Source organism: Sceloporus occidentalis, unplaced genomic scaffold, assembly GCF_023333645.1.
Source record: "Sceloporus occidentalis isolate IW3139 unplaced genomic scaffold, rSceOcc1.0.p SCAF_1, whole genome shotgun sequence".
Classification (NCBI taxonomy): Eukaryota; Metazoa; Chordata; class Lepidosauria; order Squamata; family Phrynosomatidae; genus Sceloporus; species Sceloporus occidentalis.
In genome coordinates, this window is record NW_028316981.1 from 164555875 (window position 1) to 164575576 (window position 19702).

Here is a 19702-nt window from a genome sequence, read left to right on the forward strand (position 1 = left end):
ATTGTTTGCAAACTGGAGAGCTAACTTACCACATTATAGCAAGTAGAGACCATTCTGAGAACCAGCTTGGTGTAGTAGTTTGAATGTTGGACTACAACTCTAGACCAGGGTTCAAATCGCCCAGCTGGCCAATGACACCCCCTCAGCCTTAGAGGAGAGTCAAGGAAAACCTTATTACAGGATTGTTGTACATCAGAAACAACTTGAAGGCACACAACAAGAGTCAGTTCTATTTTAACAGTGAAACACAAGAGGAAAGTTGTTCACAAGAGCTATAGCTTACTCTTCTGTATAATTTATGACTGATTCTGCAAAATCATAAAAGATGGGAGCCAATCACTTTCCTTCACTGTAATAGGCAGAAAAACTGTTAAGCCCTTGTCACAAGAAACAAGATATTGTAGGCTACACTGTGATTGGGAGGTGACAATTCCAGGGCAGCTATTATTTCTGAGCACCTCAAATCCAAAGTATTCAGGTGCTATGTTGGAACTCTATGCCAAAGATCAAGCACAGCTTCTTGAAGAGCCCTGGAAAAGTGTTAAGCTTGTCTTTATTAACCATCTTTCCTGGAACAATTATATATTAGCTATAATACAGTTGGGATATCATTCACTTCATACAATTTGCATTTGTATTCGATCACTAGTATACATGATTTGCACTCTAGAAAGAATTCCAGTTCCAGTGTACAAGACTTGGCTTCCTCTTCCCACATGCCATCAAGTGAGGGACTCCTCAGACTTGCCTCGTATCACCATCATCAGTTCAGTATTGTCAAAGTATTTTGAGACAGAGTAGGAATGGTGGTGCTCACTGCAGCCCTAGGGAGCACAGCTAATGGGGAAGAATGCTAAGAGTTGCAGTTCAACATCTCTGTAGGGCAGCATGATTCCAACCCCAGCACGGAAATGGAAGTTTGTTAGGTGTCACTGTCAAATCATTTTGTATAAGTACTGCACCACATGTGCCAAACACTTTATAATGCCCACTGAAAATCACTAGCACATTTTTACAGACGATCATGTTTCATGTTACATGTTTCAAAGTGGGCCTACTTTACTGAGCTAGACTTACACTTTGCTGTTATTCTGTCTAGCACAGTCTTGGCAACACTCTGGTCCCCAGTGCAATGGAAAGAATATGACTTGCAGCGCTTCCCCTATCTCCCCCTCAAGGCTAACGAGTTTTGGAGAGACCTCACCTGCTGGACTCTTGCTACTCTTTTACTGTAAGCAAAACCCCTTCTTGTTCAGCCAGGGGGTCATCATTGCAGCATGTCTTCATAAGTGGTCCAGAAAAAGTTCCCCTCGGTCAACTCTTCGAGGATGGTGTGAAGTTGGTGGAAAGTAAGACCATGCCATGGGCCAGGAGTGAAACTTCAGATTCTGAAAAAATAAAGAGTACTGTATTTGCATATGATACATCCCTGCAGAAGGCCTTTTCAAAGGTATGGTATGGGAGCAACTGTGTGGTTCCCATCATTGTGTAGGAGGGCAGAATGCTATATTGTGTGCTGACACTCAAAATTGCCCTATTACTGTCTTAGCTGTTTCATTTCATAAGCACTTTCATAACTGCAGCTGTTTTTTTACCCAGCCTCATTCTGAGGTAACTCTTCTCTAAATATCCATTACACCTCTGCAAATCTCTGCAAGTAGCTTCATATCCTCTTCCACATTAGTTCTACTTGGTTAAATTTCTGTCTTGGAACAGCTACTTCTCCAGCAATTGTATACTAAAAGTCTGTTGCACCCTAAAACTCCAAATCCTCAGAATTCCAAGAACTACACCGTATCAGTTCTTGTAAAACTCGTGTTTTCCATTTGAAACTTTAAAAATTGCACTGTCTAGTGCAGTGGTCCCCAAATTTTGCCCTTAAAAGCTTTTGGACTTCAGCTCCCGGAAGCCTCAGCCACATTGGCCAATAGTCTGGGATTCTGGGAGCTGAAGTCCAAAATTCCTTAAAGAGCAGAGTCTAGGAACCATTGATCTAGCGTAATAATAATAGGTTTTATTTAATAATAGGTTTTATTTATATACCACCCAATCACTGGGAATCCGAGCGGTTTACAACAGAGGGGATAACAGACGGTTCCCTGCCCTCAGGCTTACAATCTAAAAGACAGGACACAAAAGGGAGAAGGGAATGGGGGGGGGGGAGGATCAGGTCCAGCATTCTTCCCTCCCTCTGAGGCCTGGACCAAGGCAGATGGACTGGAGGGAGGGCTCTTCAGGCTAGCCCTGACGGAGCTGGGCCTGCCTGGTCAACTCCCTCATAGGCCGGAAGTTGAAAGTTATGGAGGGAGGAGTCTGTTTCTTCAGGCTAGCTCTGGTGGAGCTGGGCCAGCCTATTCACTCCCTCCCAGGCCGAAGGATAACAATTATGGAAGGAGGAGCATCTATCTTCAGGCTAGCCCTTGATGGAACTGGGCCAGCCTATTCACTCCCTCCCAGGCCGAAGGATGACAGTTATGGAGGGAGGAGCCTCTATCTTCAGGCTAGCCCCCAATGGAGCTGGGCCAGCCTATTCACTCCCTCCCAGGCCGAAGGATGACAGTTATGGAGGGAGGTGCTTCTATCTTCGGGCTAGCCCTTGATGGAGCTGACACAAGACCAATGCCAAAATTAAGGATTGGGATACTGATGGACATCCCACCACTCACTGAACTGCAGCCCTGATGGAGTGGTTAAATGCCAGTACTGCAGCCATAAGGTTGTCAGTTCGATCCCAGGGCTCCAAGGTTCACTCAGTCTTCTATCCGTAGGTCAACAGAATGAGTACCCAGCTTGTTGGGGGCAATTGGCTAACACATTGTAAACCACTTAGGGAGTGGCAGTATAGCACTGTACGTACTATTGATATTGACTACATAAGAGAGGGTTTTTTTTTTCTATTGTGGCAGCTGAGTTCTGCAATTGTTTGCCACGGGGGACTTGCCTCTCTCTTCCTTATGTTGTTTCATTGCTGGTTTAAAAACACAGCACTTTGGGGCTATGACTTAGTTTTCACTGTGAAGTAATTCTGAAAAGGAAGTATTCTGGACTCTTCAATCTTCCTGGTTTCATTCTACTTCTAGTGAATTTTGATTTTAAAATGCTAATTAACCTTGAATTTGTTTATGGGGCAAAGTATATTTGAGTATACATTTAAAAAACAATATGCCCTCATCCTCCACTGTAACTAAGGCCCTGGAACGACAGGCCTTTTATCACGTAATGAATACGTGCTAGGGTTGCCTCGGGACGTCGCTTATACCCCGCAGCCCTAGTACGTATTCTGCATGTCAAAATTGTGGCACCCTGTACGGATGGGCACTGCCACTATGACGTCATGGTCACGACATGTGCAAACGGTGTGGGCGTGACATCTTCACGCCGCATCAGGCTGCTTCTGGAGGCCTAACAGCGCTGCTGGAAGGAGCTTCTTAGGGAGCGCCTCATTCCCACAGCCACAAAAAGGCTGCGAGAACGAAGCTGAGGGAAAGGGGCCAAGCGAACGAAGCCCCAAAGACACCCCTTTTTGGGACGAGGGAGAAGCAGCATTTTGCCTCTTCTCCCTGGTCCCAAAAAGTGCCAGATTGGGGCCTTTCGGCTGCCGCTGTGGCTGCCCTGGCCCCAATACATGGCGAAAAGGGGGTGGTCTGTATTTCGCCAGTGCCTGTTACACAGTTTCCTTTCTCTCTTCCTCATCTCCTTAGAATGCCAGCTTCTTGGAGGAGGGAGTCATTTTGTTTTCTGGCTTTATCAAATGGTCAATTTCATAATTTCACATGGCATTGGATTTTATTTTAGATAACACGGTTATTATATATTTTTGATGGACTGAAGGGAACAAGAAAGTACATTAGGATAAATATAGAGAGACTCTAGCCAAGTGAACAGAGAACATTGGCTATAGAAGATGCTAAAAACCTACTATTGAACAATCAAAGCCTTCCCTTTTCACCGTTATCTTGGGACATTTATCCTATGTTACTCTCTAGTCAAGAGACTCACATTTTATTAAAAATGAGCACAGACTTCACACATGTAATTTCTATGCTTCCATCAACCTGCCTTGATGCGACGCTCTTTTAAACATGTAAGAATACCTATCTAGATGTGTTAATCACTGTAAGCTTTTAATCCTATACTGGCAGAAAGGTGGGGTATAAATAAATGCAATCACTTTACACCTTACCAAGGGGTACAAAAATCAAATAGATGCAAGATATTATCAAATTTACAGTGGAAAAAAGGACCAGTTTTAAACTGTTTAGTGTTAATCTAATACTGTACTAGAGGGCCACCTGGAGAACAGCAGGATTATATTTGTACTTCACTTACACTGGATCTTCTCCTGTTTCCTTAGAGGTCATTTGCTAAAGAACTGACATTTGTCTGTACAGAAGGCCTTGTAATTTGGTTTTCTCTTACCTGAATTATGGGAGAGCAAAGATTTTGGTTCTTGGAAATTACATTATTACTTCAGCTAATCACCATGCACCTTGCACCCTTCTGCACAGGTGTTTCCTACCTTCCTGCTTTTACTGAATGACATGGCAGGGTAGCTTAGAAATGGAATGCTTCATGCTCAAGAGTTCTGATTTAGGATTTTATTTTAACTTCCTTTGTTTCATCTGCACAAGTACCTAGTTAAGAAATATTTTCACAGGGAAGGCTTTCAACAGTTTTACAATGTTTCCACTGACACAGGTAAGCTGTGTTTACAGATGACAGAATGAGGTAGAACACTTTTTGCCCATAGCTTTGTATGGTCTGAGAAACAGGTTCTTATATGCCCAACTATCAAAGTGCGAGTACAGAACGATAAGACAACTATATGTTAACTGACACCAGCAAAAATCAAGAGGAGAAAATAGAAGGATTTAGTTTCTGCCAGGCTAGAGGGGTAGCATTGTGTGTGAAGAGCAGATGTCAAGTCTAGCCAGAATTACCTTTCAGTGAGCAGGACAGCGCTAGCCACTGGTCCAACCACAGCCTGCATGCCAATGGGCTAAGGTGAACAGAATTCAAACCACGAATATAACATGCCTGCAAAAAGAAAGACAGAAAGTAGCACATATTGAATAAGACACTGATAATTATAAAATTAAATATATCCTGGGATCCTTTCATACTACACACTTATAGTTTTATTTATTCCACTTTAACTGCCATGGCAATGTCCTGTGGAACCATGGGGTTGGCAGTTCAGGGCACAGCCCTTTAGCATTCTCAGCCAAGAGTCTCCTCTGACCAAACTACAAACTATGAGATTCCACAGGAGGCAGCTTTGGCAGTTAAAGTGGAATCAAAATGCTGTAATTGTATAATGTGAAAGGGCCTCTGATTTCACATAGAAAGTTGTATATGACAAGACATGGCATTAAAAACTTTCAAATAGGACTGGGTAGAATGTTTAGGAGATAAGGAAGGGATTCAAGTATTCTGCATCTGAATGTGCTTGGACACTGAAAACTTTCTAAATTTCAGGAAGAACTGTCTTATAGCATTATTACGTCCTTCTGTACATTACTTGGGATGAGGGGCCCTTGTTTTTAAGGTGAAGAAAGAAGATGTCATAACAATGATAACTGATGTCCTGTATTGATTATAAGATTGAATGGTGGAGTCTCCCTCCTTGGAAGTCTTTAAACAGTGGCTGGATGGCCATCTGTTGGGTATGCTTTGATTGAGAGTTCCTGCATGGCAAGAGGTTGGACTGGATGGCCTTTGTGGTCTCTTCCAACTTTATGATTCTATGCCCTGAAACTAGGAGGAAAGAGAGGCCAAACCAGTTCCCAGCCAATTAGAGGCTCGATGTTTTCTTGAATTTACTGTATTGTGCAAGTTTCAGCACACCAATTGTACTTCTTCATCTGTCAGCTCTTTGATTCCCATTTTCAGCATTGCTTGGTCTAGGTGGTAAAGCTCCAACACATGATTCCACAGGCGATATCGTAGGAAGAAGGAAGGCAAGCGAGGAGTCAGGAAGAGAACACGACTTAGAACTTTCTGAGGAAGAAGGAAAAAACACGGAATTAAGAGTGTACGGGGCAGCTAGGGAAGGTATCTGAGCTGTCCTGCTTTGCAAATTAGAATATGGAATAAAGGCACCTATGTACAACCGTCTCTGGTGGGTTGGGGAATCAAATACATAAACAGCGAATGCAACAGGATCCCAATATAAAGGACAAGCACCTTAAGGTTTACAGATGGGAAGAAACTTTTCCAAGTCTCTCACAGCACAATGGTAAGGCATGAAATAGAGGAAATTACTCATGAACAGTCAAGTCTGGCAGGAGAATCCCATTTAAGTCTCTGAATGGAACTTACCACCTGTTGAATCCTGAGCCGCTGGATGCCAAAGGGGTGCCCCACAAATAAGGTCCTTGTAGCTTTAAGTTCTTTTATATCTGGGTGGCATCCTTCCTGTACCTTGGAGATTAAGATAGAAATTGTTAGTAGAAAAGCGCCATACAGGGTTCAAAAAGTAAAGGCGGGTATGAGCAACTTCGGTGCACTGAGGAGCATGCACAATTCTGAACAAAACTAATTCTGCTAATTTACATTTGTACACATTTTCATTCCAAAAGGAGAACAGAAATCCCTCTGTTGTTGACCTCTTCACTATTACCATGGGCGAAGCTGTTTCACCATGTGATAGTTTCTACCTCATTGTATCAGAGAACAGTTAAAGAAACCTCACCTGCAACTACCTGTCTAGAACCGAACTTCATTTGGTCCCTCTCTTCCCAGAAAACCCCACAAAACATCATGAAGGCTCAAATTGAGTTAGCCGTCTCAGCCCTGTTTGTATAGTGTGTATTTAAAACTGTATGCTGTATCTTTTCAAATTGTGAAGCACTCTGAATGCATTGACCAAAAGGCAGCATCTGTGAAATCAAGAAATAAGGATGGTCTATTACTCTAAACGGAAGTCTTTTGTACATGACGTGTGCCTTCCAGTTGTTTCTGACTTATAGCAATGCTAAGGCAAACCAATCACAGAGTGATCATGGCAAGGTTTGTTCAGAGGAGGTGTGCCTTTGCCTCCCTCTAAGGGTGAGTGTGTGAGTTGCCCAAGAACACCCAGTGGGTTTCTACAGCAAAGTGGGGATTAGAATCCTGATCTCCAGAGTTTTAGTCCCACACTCAAACCACTATACCATGCTGGTTTTCATTGTATAAAATTAGGTATTACATAAGAGCTGTTTTTAGACATCTGGACATCTTATTAAGATTGCAAAATCAGGGGTGACGTGATCCTCTTAGAAACATGACACAGGAATTATAAGAAACATTAATGAACTGGATAATGATGGAGTATCTCACAATACATCAAAAATCTTATTTCTAAATGTAAAGACCCACATGGCTGTCTCTTTCCTTTTTGGGTTTCTCTGGGAATGAGATACCTTTTTGCAGAGATCTAGCATCTGTTTGCGAAGCTGTGGATCACCTAAGGAGTGAGTCAGATGCTTTAGACCATCAAGCACTTCAGGATATGCCTCCTTCCTTATATTGTGGTATGTGTCCAGAAACTCGGCTTGTTGTTTAGGAGTCCAAAAGTGCCGTATCAAGAGTTGTCTTGGGAACAGATACCTTGGGAAGGAGAGATTGACCAGAAGAATACATTTCAAAACAGACAGCAACACAAAACAAATTGAGTGTGAATATTATAAACTGAAGAGCCTCGGCCTAATGCACCCTAATTTTGCCTCAAGAGACAGAATTTTGCTGTTTCTGTCAATCATGCAAGCTCTGCCTATCTGCTAGCTGAGGAAGGGAGAGTAACCACATATGTATAAGGATTGAAACATCAGCTCTCCACAATTAGAAATACTGTTTAGCGTTGGTCTTGCAAATTTAGCCAGATCTTGCCCAAATGTTTTTCACTTCATTTTAATAGAAAAATTAAAGACAGAAGATAAAGGCTGAAGTTCTAAGGGTATCAAATAAAGCATATTTCCCCCCACAAAAATCTACTTAGCAATTAAAACAACCAAGGACATGCCCACATTCTCCTGCCTTCAATGGCAGCCAGATGGTTATCAGAATGTTTTGGTGGCAACAGTGGCTCTGCAATACCCTCCTCATGGGATAGTTCTGGTGCCATCCTTGTCATACAGGTGCTAGGCCAAATGAGTCCTATTCAGCTGGGGGTTTTCTTTGATGTTGGTAGATCTTATCATTTTCACTGGTACTTTAATTTTTTATTTCCACAATGTGTTTTATTATATTTTTAAAATATTTGTAAGCCAGTTTGAACCTTTTTATAGTTGAAAGATGAGATAAATAGATTGTTCTTTCAGATTCACAATGGACAGAATAGTAAAACTTGACCCTCAGTTAGGGTTGCCATAAGTCAGAAGCTCCAAACTGGGACAAATGTAGGACACATTTTTTTAAATGGAGGACACACACAAAAAATGATTTTTTTTAAAAAAAATGTTAATATACATGCATGTTTCTTTGACATGGTCAAAATGGAGGACACTTTGTTATTTAATAACAAAAATAAAATAACCAAGGCTGGGTTGTATATATTTAAAAATAAAATAAAATAAAAAACCAAGGCTGGGTTGTATATATTTAAAAATTTAAAAAAAAAAAAACGTTTCCCTCCCCCTGGCCCAGAGGCCTATCCTCCTCCTTTGCCTCTGCCTCCTCCTCCAAGGCTCCTGACACTGGCCAATGGCAGACTGGGGCTGGGAACTAGGCCAGCCCCTGCTCGTCTGCCATTGGCCAGAAGGCTTAGGAGGCGAGCACTGCCCCTTAAGCCCCGCGCGTGAGCGCGCAAAAGGGGCGAGCACGCGCTGCTGCCGGCCGTGGCCCAGGCAAGCGCCGCGGGCTGCGCAGCAGCTGCGCTGGGGGGGAGGTGGAGGAGGAGCGGTGGAGGCGGAGGGCGGCACGGCCATGGAGGAGGAGGTGGATGGCCTGCCAGCCACGTTAGCGGCCGCGGTAATGGCCGCGTGAGCGCGCCTGGCCCGGAGGCTGGGCCCGGGACAAAGGCCGGAATTGGGGGGGGGACTGGGCTGGGCTGGGGTGGGCAGGGCCCCCCCAAAAGCGGGTTTGTCCTGGGGGCCGCCGGGGTATGGCATCCCTACCCTCAGTTCAAATTCCAGCCTAGATACAGCTAAGAGTAATAAACTCTATGTTCTTTTTGAAAAGTTAATTTTGGCCAAGGCTTAAGTATAATATGACCCAATCATACTGAATGGATAACAGGTGAAGTAATATTCTGTTAGATACACAGTACTTGTGGGTCTTTTAGGTTTTCTATAGTGACATGGTTCTTCCAGAATATTTTTAGGAAACTTAATTGTAGCTATTTAAAGTTAGCACTGTATGCAAAGGGGAAAATTAGAAGCTACCACAATTACAACCTGGTCATTTAAGAACCAAAGTATATACTGTATAATATTAAAACAGAAACTTCTGACAAGCACCTTTTGTGAAGATCATGGCAGGATAGGAGCCTGTTGATATTATTTTAATCTCAGCCAAGTTACAGCTTCCTCACTGCTGTGTATTTAACAAAAAAGCCAAGCATATTATAGTCAAATAATCTAACTTTGAGGTATGCTATATGAAGCAAATAAATAAAATCAAACTTGAATTGAAATCAAACTTTTAGCTGAACATTTTATTTAATTCAAAAAAATTAAATTTCCAAAATCCTTTACAGAAGGAGAATTCATCTATAGAATTTGGGAATCAGTTGTTCTCCTGGCTACAATTTGATGTGCACTCATGGTTTCGTACAATGAAATCTTCAAGCAACATAGGATTTTACATAAGTGAACTTTGGACAGTTATAGTAATTCTGTCTACTGTTAAATTCTGTATCAAAACTATTGGTAAAACATATGGTTTACTGGGGCTGAGGAGGAAACACTAAGTGGAAGCAAAGTTATTTCTTACCTGTTTTTAACTTCCAATGAAAAAGAACAGTTTTAGAACAGGTGGGTGGAAAAGATGCTGAAAGGGTATATAAAGTATGAGCATCCCTTTAAGGAATTCTCCCAAACACTCAAAATTGTTCAGGTTGTTTTTTTAAAAAAGATTTTAAAGAGAGATTATAATCCAGAAATTTTACATACATTATCACTAGGAAATTATTTATAGACTAGACATCAAAAATGATAAAACATTACAAAATTATAGGTAGTTAAGTATTAAAAATGCAAAAATTCAGACTGGATATTTTCTAATTAAGAGATATGCATGTTCTTGGGTAATCTATTTTTGAAGCTGCTTTGCACAGCTGTACTGTACAGTTTCCCCATCAGACAGCCCGGAATAGTATGAGTTAAATGAGGAGGGGAGAGATTAAAAACAAACCCTGCTGACTGACATTAGAAAGGTTACTAGTAAAGAATTTATCCTTTCACAGTAAAGCCGAAGGATCCTTCATCTGAATAGACAATGAGATACACTTACATAAGCAAAAGAACCAGATAGTTAGCAAAGGGTGGAAGAGACAGAATCCCAACAGGAATGGCCTTGATCAGGTCTCTGCGAAACTACAAAAAAGATGCTTAGTTAGTAAACCTGCAACACTATACACCAACCTTCACTGCACAACCGTAGACCCAAGACTGGTTCTGAGAGGTGAATGGACCTAAAGACACTTCTTCTGGAAGCCTTTTTTAAAAAATGTAACACACCGATTCTTAAACACTCTTCTTAGTATTATAAGATTATAAAAAGACTCAATACACCTGCTGATGATGCTTTGACCAAAGATCTTCCCAAACAGCATCTATGTAATTATTGAAGTCCAGAAAGAGAATACATTTGGGTATCTTTCCTAAGACATATGGTAGTTAGCATAAAAAGTAGATAGAATTCCTCTGTCTATTGTTCACCCTAAAAGTAAACTCACACTCTTAATTCTGATTTTTACAGACTGAACATAACGAAACATATATCCATCTGTTACTTTCGTCTATGAAAGAACTGCAGAGGCAACATATCTATAGACTATTATGCTGTACCATAGAATCATAGAGTTGGAAAAGACCCCAAGGGCCATCCAGTCCAACCCCCTGCCATGCAGGAACTCTCAATCAAAGCATCCTCGACAGATAGCCATCCAGACTCTGTTTAAAGACCTCCAAGGAAGGAGACTCCACTCCACACTGACACTGTCATGCAACAGTGTACATCTCTTTGGAAAGAGCATTTTAATTAGATTATTTTTTTGTGTCCATGTGCAATACATTTTGGCTATAAATGAACAACAATTTTGGGTATCTGTGACCTAGATCTATTATGCTCACATCTATCCCAAACCCATCCACCAGTAGAACTGCAAATTGCTCCAGAGAACAGGACCCGGAACAGTGGATGCAAGCTAGAGGAAAAGAGATTCCACCTCAATATTAGGAGGAACTTCCTGACAGTAAGGGCTGTTCAACAGGGGAACACACTCCCTCAGAGTGTAGTGGAGTCTCCTTCGTTAGAGGTCTTTAAACAGAGGCTGGATGGACATCTGTCAGGGATGCTTTGATTGAAAGTTCCTGCATGGCAGAATGAGGTTGGACTGGATGGCCCTTGAGGTCTCTTCCAACTCTATGGTTCTATGATAATAACCTATGTGTAAATACTATGGAGCCTAAGGCTACAACACAACACATTCTTGTGCGTCAGAACTTTTGCCAGAGTTCTCTTCTATTCTACTTAGTTAGACCATCAACATGGCAATATTAACAAATTAAAATACATGGATGGTTATATTTCTAAAGACTTTGATCTCATTAGTAATACTTGCCTGATCTCCTCTCGATTAAACTACCTGTATTAGTGAAGAAAGAGCTAGTATCATGTACTGGTTTCAGTGCTGGACTACAACTCTGGAGAACAGGGTTTCAGTCTTCACTTGGTGCCCTTGAGCAAGTCACACTCTCTCAGCCTCAGAGCAAGGCAATGGCAAACCTCTGAATAAATTTTGCCAAGAAAATCCATGATAGGTTCGCCTATAAGTCAGGAACAACTTGAAGGCACTCAACAACAATTAGTGATAGAGCACTTGAAACAGAGCTAATAGCAACATCTGCAAGATAATGAGGTTGTACATATTTTGCTCGCTGCAGGAGAACACAATGAAGGTATTGGCTCATTTTGATTTAGAATTTGCAAGACATGTCCTGAGCTTAGCAATTCTCTCAGCATCTTGGTTAAACTATCCTGCAAAACTCCATCAATGTACAGAAGGGGTGGGCAATTGTGCACAGGGTGGGAGCCATTTTTTCTTAATGTTCCAGTCTGGTGGGCCACACCATCACATTTTGATGTACCCAAAGTGCCATGACATCACTTCCAGCTGCCATTTAGGCTGGTTTTCAGCCTACTTTTTTTTCTTTATGTGCATTTGGGTGGTTTAAGGGGCTTTAGTGGGTATGGAAAGCAAGCCACTGTACTGGAGTTTTTGGCTGGTTTTTAAGCCAAAAAGTGCCCAAATATTGCCCTAAGTTTTTAAAAAAAACTTCTGGGAGGTCTGTGCGCTTTGAGGGGCTTCTTAGAAGCCCCAAGTACCTTGTGGGCAGCTCTTTGAAAAATAGTGATGCCAGAAAAGATGGCTATCATATTTAGCATTGACTTCTCATGTAGTAGATCAGGCCACTGCCCAGGTGTGGGATGTATCACTTGCCTGAAACTAGTTTTGTTAATACCTACCACAAAATGCTGTCAAATGTTAAATCCTTGAAAGAGACATAAGAAACAAAGAATAGGGAGTAAAACATACCTGCCTTAGTCTTTCCATCTCTCTGTATGGAAGCTGATGAAACTGGATATTTTTATGGGACATATTTGTCTTTATCCTCCTTATTTCTTTTGCTTCCAAGAAAAATATCCGAAACCCTGTACAAAAATACACAAGCTTTTTTTTCCTCTTGGTACTGGAATGCTGTGTTCACATCAAACTCCTTTCCAAGTCTTTCACCTTGCCTTTTAACTGAAAATATTGCTGCTGCTGCTGCTGATGATGATGATTTTGGATACTGTTCCCATCATTTGCTTCTCTAGGACCCACTTTGGGCTGTCCTGCATCTTCTTGATCTTATCCTCTTTCTAAAACCGTGGTAAATAATAACTCTCCCATTTCTGCATTAATAAGATCAAGGTATTGTGTGGGAAATTAAACCCCTTGGCACTTCCAGGGTTCTTCATAGTGTAAGCTGTACCAGGGCTGTTGCAAGGATATCTTTCTCAGGTTTTTTCAGAAGCAACCATGGCATAAATGGAATCATCTCCAAATTGTTCAAGTAGTTTTGCCAACATTCTTGCTCTGCCCCTTACAAATAATTTTCTGGTACAGCACCACTTCTTCCTTTCAAGTGCAAAATTCACTTCCTTCTTCCACATGCTTTCATTCTCTTCTGCCTTTCCTTTGTAAAGTTATAGCTAAGCTGTATAACAGCCTTGACTTAGAATCCTAAACCTCATGCTCTCCTCCTTTCACCCATCTAAAATTACACTGCTCTAACATCAGAATGGAAAAACTTAGCTTTCCCGCTGCAGTGAGCCTCAAGGTCCCCTGCTCCTTTCTCCCTCTTCTGTGTTCTTGAGTCAGACAGAGGAAACCTTCACTCCCAGTTTTAAACAAGCCACTGTTCCCTACATTCTGAACTCAAGAAACTATATTTTATTGTAACTCTGGTTCATGAAAACAAGTTAAGATCAAACCACAGCTTCATATCCTGCCTTCACTTCAACACAGAATAAATAAAACACAGTCCATTGGGTTTGGAAATGTAGTTCCTAGTTTGAAATTGGAAGGGGAAGTTTTCATTTCAACAGGCTTGTTCTCAAAAAATGGAATCAGTTCTCCTTTATGTCTGCACATGGTAAGTACACCAGTTACACTGGATGCAACATCACTTATTCTTTCAAGAACATATTTTCTTAATCTCACTTGAAGCTTTAGCTGCTTTTCCCCTTTTGTAAGAGCAGCCACAAACTAAGCAAAGAGACCAGGAGTTCATACAGATGGTTAGATTTTTAAAAAAATGAAAATACTGTATTGACGCCTTATGTATAACAATGCTTTGCTCTTACAGTGCATATTTACTGCTGAATTCATGAAACATGAGCAGACATTTCATTATCTACCTTTATTTCTTCAAGCAAAAACCCACCTTTTATGAAAGTTGAGTACAGCTGATAGAAACGTGGGAATGTTCTTTCCAAATATCTTTCATATTTGTTATTCATGTATTTGACTTTGGACACTAAGGCAGAGAAGAAATTTTTGGAATTTGCAGAGAAATGGCATGCTGGAGGCCTGCAACAAAGAGAAGTGCATGTAGTCCAAGCACGATTGTTACATAAGTCTTTTTATGCTGCTTAGGTCACAAAAAGGAAGACACAGTGACAATAGCTAGTAACAGACCTGTGGGGATCAGTTGCATCTGATGGATGTCAAAATGTACCAGCACTGCAAGAAACTAGTCTATTGTGTCCAAATTTCAGAAAGATGGATGATATTTTAAAAGGAATCAAAGGGACCTGTAGGTGGGATATGCACACAATAGTGTCTTTTTTAAAATTGCTACCATAGCAGTTTTTAAGTCTGTGCCTAATGCACAACAAAACCTGAAATGGATATCGTTCTTGCTTAACAGCATGACATCACTGATTTAAACCTGCTACTGTAAGAATAATGGTGAAACTTTGTTTTCTACGGAAAGGAACAGATATGCATTGGGCAAGCTTTTTTTTAACAGCCTTTTGACTGAGCATAATATCATTAAAGAAAATATTTTGCATTTGTTTGAATTATAAAATATAATACTATCTTGCAAAATCATAAAATGGAAACTTCTAAAGAGTAGTAGTAGTGCATGTAGTGCAGTTCTAGGAGCCGATTAAGTTTTATCAAGCAGAGCTGTCGTATGATTAATCTTTTGGTTATCAGCTGCACTATGATTACTCTGCATATTACCAAAACATTAGTATAAGTGATTATCTGAAGTGTTGACTTTCAGCTATCAGTTTTATAACTAACGCTTTATAACAACCTAAGAGCCATGCGACGTCAGACCAGACCAAAGACCTGTCCTGTTCCCACAGAGAGCAACTAGATGCTTAGAGAAAGCCCTGAAGCAGTACATAACTGAAACAGCAGCCTCCTGTTGGCATTCTCTAGCAAATGATACTGAAAGACATAAAGCCCAAAACAGGTAATACAGGTATATTGTCATCCTAACTAGTCACTGGTAACTGGTAATGTCTAGCCACTGGTAACCCTTTCCTCCATGGATCTGTGCAGTATCCTTCTAATACTGTTCAAATTGGTTGCCCTCATTATATCTTGCACTAGCAAATTTCACAGTAACTATGTGCAGTGTGATACATCTGTTGAAATCATCAATAGACGACCCCTTTCCCTACATACTTTCTCCATACCATAACCTTGTGCATCTCCATCATGTCCCCTACTACTGATTCCCCACCGCCACCAATTAAGGAGCCAGAAAGATTTTAGTCTTTCCTCTAAGACCCTCCAACCTCTTAATCATTTTTACTTCCCTTTTCTATATTTCTTCCAGCTCTGGAAGAGCCTCTTTGAAATGTGATGACTACCAACTACACACAGTGTTAGCTTACTCTGTTGAGACAGGCGTGTATATATTTCCTCAAGGCTACCACACGCTAGGGTGAGCAGAAAGGTAATCCAATAATTGAAATGAAAACTAAAACAGCAGTATTGAAAGCAACAAAAAGGGTGCACCTGCTATTTACCTTCAATTTCACCCATAAAAACTGCCTGCTAAAGCTTTAGTTAAGTACCCTGCAAATTAAAATGAATGTTAACATCACCATCACTGAAATGTAAACCAAATGTCACCTTGCACAGAAGTGAACATAATAATGGCTAATAAATACTTTAGTTAAAATAGATTCAATTTTACCAGACTTAGGGTGTATTGCACTGCAGAACTGAAGCAGTTTGACACCACTTTAACTACCATGACTCTATCCTACAGAATCCTGGGATTTGTAGTTTGGTTCAGGCACTGAAGCACTCTGGCAGACCAGACTGAATACCTCAGCAAACTACAAATCCCAGGATTCCACAGGATGAAGCCATGACAGTTAAAAGAGTTTCAAACTGCTTCATTTCTGCAGTGTGGATACAGCCTTAGTTGTACAGTAAGTGTTTTACCATTGATGCCGGTAGATAGGAAATCTAAGAAATCAAGAAAATTCCTTGCCCCTGTCAAGCTCAGCTAGAACCCCCAATGATAAATGGTTTTATCAACATACGGCCCTAACACTGCAAAAATTTTTTACATAGACTTTGAATTCTTTAACAGTTTCTTTAACCTATCTTTACTGAAAGATGGAGAAAACCTCTCCTTCTGCCTCTTTAGAGCTCCTGAGGTCAAGATACATAAGCTGTGCCATAAAGAAATGGTGGCTCTAGTCAGAGAGCCAGCATGGTGTTTGAGTGTTGGACTTTGGAGCATAAGGTTTGAATTCCAGCTCAGTCATGGAAACCCACTGGGTGACCCTGGGTGTGTCACACTCTCTCAGCCTCAGAGGATAGCAAGGGCAAACTCCCTCTGAGGAAACCTGCCAAGAAAACCTCATGATAGGTTCACCTTAGGATCGTCTTAGGATCGCCGTAAGTCGGAAACGACTTAAAGGCAAACAACAACAAACAATAACAAAAGCTCTCTTCAACCCACCTTTCACCGATCCTGAATCTAGAAAAAGATTACACTATTAAGCACTCTCAAAAAGAAAAGCATATTTTATCCCACTTAAGTATAAACTTCCTAAGGCCAATTTCCAACTACATTTTCTTTACTTCTTTGACAGACAGATGGACTGCACCAATGCAGAGCAGAATTGGAGAACAACATTTTGATAAAGTTTGTGTTTATTAAATTTAAAACATTTCTAGACTGCTGCAAAAAAGGCAGCACTCATGGTACAGGCTTGTATAGTATAACAGTCTATCCAACAGTAACAAATAAAAAATGAAATAAAATCATTGAGCGCCAGCAATAAAAAAAATAGTCTAGACTGGAGTCAAATCTGAATCCCAACTGCAGCTAAAGAATAATAACAAACCTATCAATATATTCTATTATTTATTTATTTATTTATTTATTTATTTTTATCCCGACTTTCTCCCAAAATGGGACCCAAGGCGGCAAACATATAAACATAAAATTGTACAATTAAAATCATAAAAATATAAAAATTACAAATATAAAAATTTTAAAACATACAGAGTTAAAATTAAAAAGTCCAAGTCCAACCCTCTCATCTCCCAATAAACCAAGCCTGCCAGATCTCAAAAGGCCTGTTTAAACAAAAATGTCTTTGCCTGCCTACGAAAGGAAGGAAGGGAGTTCCACAGGGAAGGAGCAGCCACAGAGAAGGCCATGGACCAGAGACTTCTCCCAGTGTGGTTACAGTACTGCAGTACCAGCAACTCCTCTCTGCAAGGAGAGAACTAGCGCATTAAGGAGGGAACGGATTCAGGTGAGACCCTCCTTGTGGGAAAGGTTTTCTACTTAGCAGAATCTCCTGGTTAAAAGGGATCTTGCAGCACTGTTGAGATTAAGGTCCAAAACACACTGCAGGAATAACCCAGTTTGATGCCACTTTAACTGCCCTGGCTCAGTGCTAGGGGGAATCCTGGGAATTGTAGTTCATTGTGGCACCAGAGCGCTCTCTGACAGGAAAGGTTAAATGTCTCATCAAACTACGGTTCCCAGAATTCCCTAGCATTGGGTCAGGGCAGTTAAAACGGTGTCAAGCTGAATTATTTCTGAGGTACGTTTTGAACCCATCTGAGCAAAAGATGTTGCGGCATAGGCTTTTGTACAATTGGTCCACCTCCTTTGATTCCCCTTCCTCCCCACACGCAAAGGGTGTATTTGAGAGTGGTATCCCTTACACCAGGAGTACACAAGAATACCATCTTCTTGGGTCACCTTGGGATTTTTTGTATGCTGAAATCCAGCCGCATGGTTGGTTTAAACTAGGCAACAGAAAAGTATGGCACTGTAATTCTTGCATGCTTATGCATAACTTGCTTCTTTTCTGCTTCCTTGCATTCAAGGCAAACTAGGAACCAGTGGAATAAGGAGGAGGCTTTGCTTAGAACTGTGATACATTGTTGTTGTTGTGTACATTCCAATGTTATTTTAAGCATACCGGGAGCCCCTGTGGCTTACATATGTGTTTATGTGCTTTCAAGTCACCTGTCAAGTTGAGGTGACCCCACAGATTTTATTTTTGTAGTCAAGGAGATGCAGAGGTGGGTTTGCCAGCTCCTTCCTCTGAAATATAGCCTACAGCACTCAGTATTCATTGCTGGTCTCCCATCCAAGTCCTGACCAAGGCTGGCCCTTCTCAGCCTCCAAGATCAGAGGGGATCTGGCACCTCTGGGGTATTTTGGCCCAGGGGTGGTTTGCAAAGGGAAGCTTTTAAAAACCACTTGTAGGCCAGGTCCAAACCCACTGCAGAAATCACCCAGTTTGCGACCGTTTTAACTGCCCCGGCTCAATGCTAGGGAATGCTGGGAACTGTAGTTTTATGAGATGTTTAGCCTTCTCTGTCAGAAAGAGAGCGCGTTGGTGCCACAATAAACTACAATTCCCATGATTCCCTAGTAGTGAGCCAGGGCAGTTAAAGCGGTCTCAAACTGGCTATTTCCGCAGTGTGTTTTGGGCCTTCAGTCTGCTGCATCTGTAGTCGCAACCTCAGACCTGGAGCCTGTTCACACTGCACAGCCAGAGTAGTACTATGTTTCCAGTGCATGGCATCCTGGGACTGGCAGTTTCACCGGGCCTAGAGGTGACTCTCCGGCTGCCTTGTCCTTCAGCTCCCAGAAGCCTCTGCCAGCGTGGCCAAGGAGCCCAGACTCTGGGAGCTCAAGCCCAAGACACCTGGAGACCAACCGTTGAGAGCCACGGCCCCAGATGGCCCTCTCTGGCTGCAGAAATACTCCCGTCTGGCACCACTTGAGCAGCCAGAGCTCAGCGCTACATTGCAATGCTCAGGCACCAGAGTCCTCTCTGACAGAGAAGGCGACATTCCCACAGAACTACTACAGTTCCCAGAATCCCCTAGCACCCAGCCAAAGTGGGTTATTTCTGCAGTGGATGCAGCCATCATTATTATTATTGTTGTTATTATATCCCGCCCCTCCCTCCGGATCGAGGCGGGTTGCAATACATTTGGATACAACACAGAAATACAGAAACCATTTAAGTGGGAGTGTCTGAGGGTCCAGTCTGAGGCCACTTTCAGCGCTGTGGATCCGTCCTATGGAACCCTGGGATTTGTAGTTCTGCAGACAGGCCTTCCGCCTTCCCTGCCCGAGTGGCGTCTCGCAAAACTACACATCCCAGGACCCTGTAGAGTGGGGCCACCCTACATGGGGAGTGTCAAGCGGCGTCAAAGGGCGTTGTGGATCCCAAAGGGCAGCCCCCGAGGGAGCCTCCTGCGCCTTCTCACCTGAGGGCCGGCCAAAGGGGAGGCTCCGGGGGCCGCAAAGCCCGGGAGCAGGGGAGGCCCTGGCCGAAGCGCAAGCCACGCCGCCCGCCAAGAAGGAGCAGCGCCGCCGCCGAGGAAGAGGGCGCCGCCATGACGCCGGCAGAAGGCCCTGGAGGAGGAGGGCAAGGGGGCTTCCAACAGAGCCAACTGGACTAGGCCCTCCCTCCGTCACCAGGCAACTGCCGA

At 42.2% G+C, this 19702-nt stretch overlaps 1 protein-coding gene across 6 annotated transcripts in view; it reads right to left on the reverse strand.

Annotated features, from left to right (window-relative positions):
* LETMD1 (LETM1 domain containing 1) overlaps positions 1-19702 on the reverse strand; it is a 32158-nt gene extending 12456 nt beyond the window's left edge. For 4 of the 6 annotated variants that reach the window (XR_016271998.1, XR_016271996.1, XR_016271999.1 and 1 more), the window contains exons 1-9: positions 19478-19702; positions 14133-14278; positions 12740-12855; positions 10432-10514; positions 7404-7590; positions 6322-6423; positions 5848-6000; positions 4941-5037; positions 1205-1388 (exon numbers count right to left, since the gene is read on the reverse strand). Coding sequence is in view for 2 of the 6 variants with exons in the window: in XM_089480733.1 (XP_089336859.1) it covers positions 1315-1388; positions 4941-5037; positions 5848-6000; positions 6322-6423; positions 7404-7590; positions 10432-10514; positions 12740-12855; positions 14133-14278; positions 19478-19608 (1089 nt within the window). In the remaining 4 variants the exon portion in view is untranslated. Of the gene's footprint in view, positions 1-535; positions 1389-4940; positions 5038-5847; positions 6001-6321; positions 6424-7403; positions 7591-10431; positions 10515-12739; positions 12856-14132; positions 14279-14386; positions 14503-19477 lie in introns of those variants that run through there. The other 2 variants (XM_089480733.1, XM_089480755.1) reach the window with 2 other exon arrangements.